This window comes from Eschscholzia californica, unplaced genomic scaffold (assembly GCF_041429995.1).
Source record: "Eschscholzia californica isolate CP2 unplaced genomic scaffold, dmEscCali1.0.p SCAF_1, whole genome shotgun sequence".
Classification (NCBI taxonomy): domain Eukaryota; kingdom Viridiplantae; phylum Streptophyta; class Magnoliopsida; order Ranunculales; family Papaveraceae; genus Eschscholzia; species Eschscholzia californica.
In genome coordinates this window covers 62,784,124-62,793,254 of record NW_028238198.1, presented here as the reverse complement: position 1 = coordinate 62,793,254, position 9,131 = coordinate 62,784,124, and the positions used below count along the sequence as shown (strand labels likewise).

Sequence of the window (9,131 nt, the reverse complement as noted above, 5' to 3'; positions counted from 1 at the left end):
TCATAATGTTTTCAAGGTAGGCCCATTCGATGCGGTCAAAAGCTTTAGATATATCCAATTTGAGCCCGAAATAGCTTTTGGACCCCGAGTGGTTTTGAAGGAATGAACAATTTCCTGACTAATCAGGATATTGTCAGTGATTTGTCTCCCTAGAATATAAGCAACTTGGAAGGGGGAGATGAGGTTCGGAAGCAGCTCTTTGAGTCTATTGGCAAGAATTTTGGTAATGATTTTGTAAGTAGTATTGAGAAGACTGATGGGCCTGAAGTCAGAAGGAGTTTGAGGAGTTTTTGTTTTGGGAAGAAGACAAATACGAGTATGATTAGCAAGGGGGAGGCAACCGGATTCAAAGAAGTTATTAACCATATTTAAGATGTCGGATTTAGTGGTGTCCCAATTGGATTGGTAGAAAAAAGGAGGGTAGCCGTCTGGTCTGGGAGCTGAATCAGTTTTAAGGGAGAAGACGGCTTTCCTGATTTCTTCCTCCAAAGGCATAGAGGAGAGAGAAAGATTTTGTTGATCGTCAATTTGAACATGGAAGCACTTGAGGAGATGGTTAGAGGAAGTGGAGCCCACAGAGGTGGCGATCCCTGAAATATAATCTGAGAAAATATTTGCTATCTCAGGTTCTTCATTAGTCCAGGATCCACCCTCACGTTTAATGGAGCTAATGTTATTCTTCCGATTCCTGGCGATAGCTTTAGCGTGGAAGAATTTGGTGTTTTGATCACCAAGATTGATATTAGCAACTCTGGATTTTTCTTTCCAGAGGCTTTCCTGCTGAAGGAGGAGAGTTTCAAGCTGGGTGTTGAGAGTTTCATAAACCTCATGATCATCGACAGATTGGATTTGGGTGGTGAGATTTTTGATTTGTAACTCGAGATTGCCAAAGACGTTTTTGTTCCATTTTGAGAGCTGAGAAGCAAGGGAGTTGAGCTTAGAGTGGATGTGAATGTTATTGGGAATCCAATTGTCTCTAATGAATTTAGCACAACCTTGATGAGACATCCATGTGCGAATGAATTTAAACGGTTTTTTTTTCCAAGATGGATTTTAGTTTTGGTAGTGAGAAGAATCGGGTTATGATCCGATCCCAACGTGGGGAGATGGGAAAGCTGAGAGTTAGGAAAATCTAAGAGCCATTGGTGGTTAGTGAGAACACTATCTAGCCACTCTTGAATAAGGGTGCCTTTAAATTGCCGGTTGGTCCAGGTATAGGGGTAGCCCGTGAAGCCCAAGTCGAGCAGGCCCATCTCATTGATAGTATTTTTCATGTTTAAAATATGGGCCAAATGAGCTTCTTTGCCTCCCAGTTTCTCAGAGGGGTGGAGGTGAAGGAGTTGAAGGAGATGTCCTTCCACCAAGGTGACAATGCGAACAATTTGTCGGATAGGACAATTGATGTGTAAGATCATCAAGTCCGATTGATTTAGGGATCGTAGAGTTGTAGCTAGAGACCAACTACGATCGTCAAATTACGAAGTAATTCGCGGCTAACTTCGATCGGATCCTACAACGGGTTACACATAAGAGTGACAAATTGATCTAGGATATGACTAGTGGGAGTGAGATATAATCATGGGAGTGTCCCATAAACATATCTCATAGGCCTAAAAAGGAATTAGGCAAAGATAGTACAAAAGGCCCAAAAACGGGGTTTTGGGCCTAGGCCGATTCGGGCACTTTTAGGGCTCGGATTGGGCTGATTTTTGGAGGGACGTTTCCTTATGTTATGAACATTAAATCTGCCAATTTTGGCTGGGTTTGGACGTCATCTCATTAGGGAATTGAGAAAATATCAACTGGTTGCTATTTTCGATAATTTCCCTAAATCTTATTCGAAAGGGTGTTTTAGGAAACCTAAAAGGAGGTGGATTCTTATTAGGGTTCTATATAAACACTCTTACGGCAGAGAATAAGGTGTGGAATTTCTCTCTAAGCTTTCTTACTCTACCACATCAAGTAGAGAGGAGAAAGTGAGCTAATTCCCATTAACTATCTATCTAGTCAAGAAGAAAGGAGTTCTTCTTCCAACCACCATTGGTGTGCTAGCTATACAACAAGGTGGGAGATAAAATTGATTTCTCGTGTCCCAAGTAGAGGAGCTACGCTTGAAGCTCTTGGTCTTCTCATAAGCAATTGGAAAGGTTTGAGGGAAAACTAGCGAATAAGGTATTTATCTTTCTAGTATTAATTAATGATTATCATAGGCTTATGCATGTGATCCTGGGAATACTAGTGTAGACATTAGATGTCTTATTTCCGCTATAAACACTAGTAGAAGGGTGTAAATCCCAACAGGAGGATGTTGTTAAGGTCCACTATAACCATCCAAGGGGTGTTGTCAGCAGGAATGTTATGGGTCAGATTGGTCCAAGGGTTCATTTTATTAGTGCTATAAGGGCACCCATAGAAACCTGTAAGATAAAAGTTGAAGTTGTTATGAGAGAGGATGCCTTTAGCGTGAATAAAATTCTGGTTTTTAGATATAATTTCTAGGTCCACAGAGTTGTTCCAAAACATGGCTAAACCCCGACTTTGTTAATAGGGTCAATAGCGGCATGATGATAGGTGGAGTTAATATTCAGAATTTTAGAGATGTTTGTGTTTAAACACTTAGTCTCAGAAAGGAAGATGACATCGGGCTAGTGCTCTTTAATGAGGTTCCACAGGTGTTTCCGATTGGTGAAATTACCACAGCCCCTGACATTCCAAGCGAAAATCTTAACATCACCAGGGGGTTGTCCCACCGATGGTACACCAGAGAAGGCAAAGCAGGGACAAAAGTAAACAGACAGAAACAACCAAAAGGAAACAAGAACAATCAAAATACCAAAACAAAGGACAATATTACTAGAAAACTAAACAAAAGAGCCTAAAGAAGGCTCAGACAAACAGTAGCAAAGCAAATAGCCCAACATAAAATGGATAAAAGAAACCTATGTGTCTACTACCACACGGTTCTGACTATCCAGCAAGAAAGAACCAAAAGGAACAAAAGACTAAAACAGAAACAAAAAACTACTACTGTGAGTGAACTAGTCTGAGGATGCAACATCTTCTACCCCTGCATTGGTGGTGATATTGAGACTACGAGAGATAAGTAAGGATTCTTGATGTAGTCTGTTGGCTTCAACATTATCGAGAAGCATGGCATTGGGGTGGGGGGGATCCTCTTGATGATCGGAAGAACTAATCAAGGTGGGTTTGGAACTGCTTCTACCTTTTTTGCCCGTGAAGGGAAAGAGGAGGTGAAGTGGGGTTGGGTGATGAACAAGAGAAGGAGGGGGGCTAGTAGTTGAGGGGGTTCTGGTTCCAAGAACAGATTATCACCTGGTGAGTCCTCCGTGGGGTCAAGTTCAGTATCTTCTTCCTCCTTAGAGGAGTTCACGAAAATCAGACAACTATGAAGTGGATGCTCCACAATACGACACAATCGACAAATAGCCCCAGGAAACTTAAAGTAACTAATCTTCATCTCTTTTTCGCCATCAGAGAAGATGGAGGTGATAACCGCGAGTAGTGGTGACCTCACATCATACATGAACTGCACCATGACAGTGTTATTGTTGACAAAACCAAAATTCTTGGGTTTGATTTATATAATCTTTCCCATGCAGCTGAAAATAGTGTTGAAGTCTTCTTTGTTTTGAAGAGCTTGTGGTACCTTGTAAATGGTACACCACATGGGCTCAAAGTAGAGGTCGTCGACTGCATCTTGTACTGGTAGTTCCACCTCCTTAAGAACTAGCATCATTCCCCTGAGAATCCACGGACGGCCGAAGTTTAGAGCATCAAGAATGAACTGCCTTTTTGGTTTGATTAGAAAGGTATTCACTGGACCATCCAAAAGGATAAAAATCACAGTCACGGAAGAATCTAGACTGAAGGAAAAGAAGTTTCTTTATGAAGGTTAGCCCAACATCATATGGACAGCACCATCGTCCTATGAAGCCTTGGTTGATGGGTTCTGATTCCTGCTTGGATGAGGGTTTAGCGAAGGTAAGGGTAAGCTTGCCATGCATGGAGATGGTGAAATGGGAAGCCATGCAAGAGTCAGAGATAAGAACAATGTTGTAGGGAAGATGGGTTTGAGTAGTTGTGTATAAATAGAGGGGTGTGTAGCTAGAGATGGGGTAAAAGAAGAAGACGAACAGTTGAAGCCAAACCATCATCATTGCTCTACATGCACTGAGTTAGGAAAATGTTGCAACTCAGACCCGTCTACTCACTGCGATTGACGGCGACCGGTGACATTCTAGAGAGATATAGAGAGAAGACTCCAGAAAGAAGGAGAGAGATAAAAGACAAGAACGAGAGAAAGAGAAAACACACCAAAGTAAACTTAAGAGAGCATATGATCTTACTTGTTAGTGGAGGAATCTGATTAAATTGCCTTTGGGAGTTGTGCTTGGACGTTGTTAGTGGAAGCGTGATTGGAGATCCGCCCCATGAGCGTTGTTCTTGTCTCGGGAATCCAAGTTGGCGTGAGTGATTGTATATGATTCTACTTTGTTTTTACCGGAATTGAGAGAGGTAGTAGTTGGGGAGAAGTAAATGCTCTAAGCTGTAGCTTTTTTATTACGAAAAGGTGAGAATCAAAGGGTTAACTGGTTTTCTAGGGTATGGGAATTAGGGATCTGTGGTAGAAAGGAGAGGGAAGAGGAAAACCGAGTGATTGTCACTTTGGGACACTCTCTCTCCTCAAAAAAACCCTTCAAGTTGAATTTTGTTTAGTCCGAGTGAATAATACTTAGACTTGGAATGACAACAAGGTGTGTAAAATTTCCCCTTAGAATTTTCCCCAAAGGATACATATGGAGTGGGAGCGTCTATAGAGTTTATCTCCTGCATCTTCCGGTGAGTGGGCTTATTAGGCTTCCCAGTTGGACCCAGCATGTGAGATGGGCTTTGATTCGATTTTGAGTGGTCTATTTTTCCGTACATAGGGAACCGTGTGATGGATCGACCAAGAGGGAAATCACTTGCTCTCACCAGTTGCTCCCCCCAATTTCCTACTCTTCTTTCCTTTTTCCCTCTCTTTCTCCACTCTCTCTTCTTTCTCTCTCCTCGATGGATCCATTTCAAAGATCCAAGAACTTATCACCGGGAGACTATAACTTCATTTGATCGATTTCAGATATCCATTTTCTGCTCTTTCAAGATTCCAATTGACTATCTTTCACACGATTTCATTCCAAAAAAAGGGTACTTTTTTTTTTCTTTTTTTTTACTTTTGTTGTTTCCAGATCCATTTGGTTTTAGTTTACTTACATATTTTGATAGATAAGACCTTATTATTTGTCATCAATTATCAATCTCTAGGGTTTCGATTGGTTACTTCATGCTGTCACTGTTATAATAGGAAAAAAACAAGAAGATTGAATTAGGTGTTTAGTATTTAGGGTTAAAAACTAGGGTTTTATCCAATTTTGAACATGTTTAACAAAATTATAAAACTTGGGAATCGTAAGGGTTCTAAAGCTGATACAAATGAACCTGCTTCGTTTGAGAATGGTGCATCTTCTGGTTTTAGAAACTCTGGATCAGTTTCCACATCCAACGTTACTGTAAATCATGCTTCTCGAAGTACAGTTGCACCCTCTTCTGGTAATACTCAGCAGCAAACGAGTATATCGAGTGGCCCAGACCGGGCTTCATCTGATATGGTCGAATTTCTACCCTTATTTAGAGATGTTGTTGTTTCCGATCGTCAGAACTTGTTTCTCAGGAAGTTGAAGCTATGTTGTATTCTTTTCGATTTCTCGGACCCTTCAAAATTTGTTCGGGAGAAGGAGATGAAACGTCAAGCATTGCTTGAGCTTGTAGATTTTATACAATCTGGTTCTAGCAAGCTCACAGAGAATGTCCAGGAAGAACTGATAAGAATGGTATCAATCAATATTTTTCGATGTTTACCCCCAGGTGCCCATGAAAACACAGGATCTGAGAGCAATGACCCAGAAGAAGATGATCCATATACTGAACCTGCCTGGCTTCATTTGCAAATTGTATACGAATTGTTATTGAGATACATTCTTTCATTGGATACCGACACTAAGATTGCAAAGCGATACATTGATCACTCCTTTGTTTTGAAACTCCTCGATCTGTTTGATTCTGAGGATCCTCGTGAGAGGGACTATTTGAAGACTATACTTCATCGTATCTATGGGAAGTTTATGGTGCATCGTCCATTTATAAGGAAGGGGATCAATAATATCTTTTATAGGTTCATATTCGAGACACAGAGACATAGTGGCATTGGTGAGCTGTTGGAAATCCTTGGCAGCATAATCAATGGATTTGCGTTGCCAATGAAAGAGGAGCATAAATTGTTCCTTGTTCGAGCTCTTATCCCACTTCACAAGCCTAAATCAATTGGTATATACCATCAGCAGCTCTTATACTGCATTACCCAATTTGTTGAAAAGGATTATAAGCTAGCAGATACTGTTATAAGGGGGTTATTGAAGTACTGGCCTGTCACCAACTGTCAGAAGGAAGTTATGTTCCTTAACGAATTAGAAGAAGTGCTCGAGGCTACTCAATCCCCCGAATTCCAACGTTGCATGGTGCCACTTTTCAGACAGATAGGTCGCTGCCTAAATAGCTCCCATTTCCAGGTATTAGACAAGTTATAATCTTATATTTTGCTTTTGCACAATAAATTTTCTGATTGATTGAAATGGAAGTGGTCATTTATACTTGTGTCGTAAAGGTTGTAATTGTATACTAGTTTGTCGTGTTTATCTAGAAATATATTATGTTATAGTGTAGGACTGTCGTTGTCAAGTATTTGCCTAATATATCTACTTAAAATTTTACTTTTGGGTCCTGTGTCGTACATTACAGAGAAATGACATTGACCTAGAGAGACTTACAATCACTCTATGCTATTAATAAGGAGTCTACTCGGGTTCGAAAGTAGCATGAGCCGTGCTCAACCGAGTTCCCGAGTCTAGAGTTCAGCCAAGTAACGTGGCCGAGTCCCAAGACAGCCGGACTTGCCATAAGTCAGCTAGACTCAGCTTTATTTGTTTTTATGGTTATTTAATTCTTGGTTTTGTGTTTTTGGAATACAAAGAGTCATTTAAAATGTTGCAAATTAGTAAATACTCATTAAAACTTTTAGAAACTTCTAGTAACAGTTTTTAGAGATATGAAGTATTTAGAAATATCAGAAGATATTTTAAAATGTATATAAAATAAAAAGGTCCAGAGCTTTAACTTCTAAGTTAGAAGTTCAGATACAATTTTGAAAAAAAATCTCAAAAAAGAAGAAATAAGGAGGCATCAGAAGTCTCAATTCGAAGGTATGCATGAAGATAACATAAGAACTAAATATGTGCCATCAAATGGTAAAAGAACTTTTTTTTCAATATGGGCTTGACTCGGCCGTGTATCTCGGTGGGCCTCAGCCTTGACTTGGGCTTGGCCCACAACCGATGCTGAGACGAGCCCGAGTTTAACACTTTAACAAAACGATTATGTGCAAGTGCACACAAAGTGCAATTATTATAAATCTCAAGTTATTCCCACTGAAGTGGCTATTAGTATACCGAGTATCCAGCAGGGAAAAACAGCACTAAAAAGTAGTATCCATGTTATATAAAGTTAAAGTATCTTGAGCTAACTGATTCTAATCATAGTTATACACTTCTACTGATGGCAGTTATATATTATTCACGTGAAATTTTGAATTTTCTTGTTTATATTTTGACTAGGGTATATCCCGTGCCCTAGGGCACAGACACTTGTATCAATAAAATGTTACGAAATTTGTTGTTATATTTTATTGAGAGAGAGATTTTTATTAGTTATTATTTTTTTGTATTATTTTTTTGTTTATTTTCTCTTAAGTTAGTTATTATTTTATTGAGAGAGAGAGATTTTAATTTCTTTTTTAAACCTTGAAATTTATTTTGTTTTTTTTTTTTCTGAAACTAGTTATTTTATTTCTAAGAAGGAATTTTTAAATAGGTAACTTTATTTCTACAAAGGACTATATTTTAAATATTGAGAAGGACTTCTAGACAGTATCCTTTATTAAAAAAGGATGTTTTTCCCAGTCATCGCTTTCCCTTCTGTTTTATTATATAGATGGTTTGCTAAGGTAAAATTGTCCTGGCAGGTAGCGGAACGTGCTCTGTTCCTTTGGAACAATGAGCACATTGTGAGCTTAATTGCCCAACACCGAAATGTAATTTTTCCCATAATCTTCGAGGCATTGGAAAGGAACATCCAGAGTCACTGGAACCAGGCAGTTCACGGATTGACTGGAAATGTGAGGAAGATGTTCGTAGACATGGACACTGAACTGTTTGAAGAGTGTCAAAGGCAATACAAAGAGAAAGAAGCAAGGGCGAAAGGTTTAGAAGAGCAACGCCAGCATACGTGGAAGAGGCTGGAAGAGGTGGTTGCGGCAAAGGCTGGGGGAGATGAAGTAATGGTTAGCTGACTAATTAGGAGCCAGATCATATGATTATTCCCACGAATTGGATGGGTATGAATTGACCTAAATTCATCCTCGCACCTTCTGGAATCATTTTGTATTTGGATCTGTCTGTTCATGCGGGTAGTGGGGGGGCGGGTGGGGGGGTACTCGATGGAAATTATCTTCGAGAAAGTCAGTGGTTGTTGTAATTTAGTGAAAGAAAAAAGGATAGTCATACTAGGCTGCAGATTGTTAATGCCTCTAAAGAGGATTGCTGGTAGTTGTTCATTTTTTCCTCGCAGAGAGAAGTCTGATTTTTTTTGTTTTCTGTACCTTCTTAGAGCAGCCTTTTCTTTATGTTCATTCATCGAAATTGTATGGAATTTAGGCTTGAAATTGATAACAAAAATGTTGTATGAAAAACTTCATGATTGAGTTTTAATATAATCTTTTGTAGTCTCTGTGATAGATATAAATTGTCTATGCTAGCTTTTCTTGTTCTATTTGTTGCAGCTGTGACAGTTCGGGCGAGTTTATTACAGTCAGAAAGATATTCCACGTTACTCTTTTCTTCTGGCCGTCCATCCACCATTTATCCAAAGCTTAATGGTGAGTTACTCTTCTTTTCTATAATTTTTTAAAACTGCCCTTGAGAGTATTGTTGGTTCGAAAAATATTAGGTGATGATCTTAAA

At 39.4% G+C, this 9,131-nt stretch overlaps 1 protein-coding gene across 1 annotated transcript; it reads left to right on the top strand.

Annotated features, from left to right (window-relative positions):
* Nucleotides 1-4,948: 4,948 nt before the first annotated feature.
* LOC147568098 (serine/threonine protein phosphatase 2A 57 kDa regulatory subunit B' beta isoform-like) lies at nucleotides 4,949-8,905 on the top strand. The gene is made up of 2 exons (XM_086654537.1): nucleotides 4,949-6,626; nucleotides 8,135-8,905. The coding sequence occupies exons 1-2, from the start codon at nucleotides 5,439-5,441 to the stop codon at nucleotides 8,459-8,461; spliced, it is 1,515 nt and encodes a 504-aa protein (XP_086510663.1). The 5' UTR covers nucleotides 4,949-5,438; the 3' UTR covers nucleotides 8,462-8,905.
* Nucleotides 8,906-9,131: the final 226 nt, after the last annotated feature.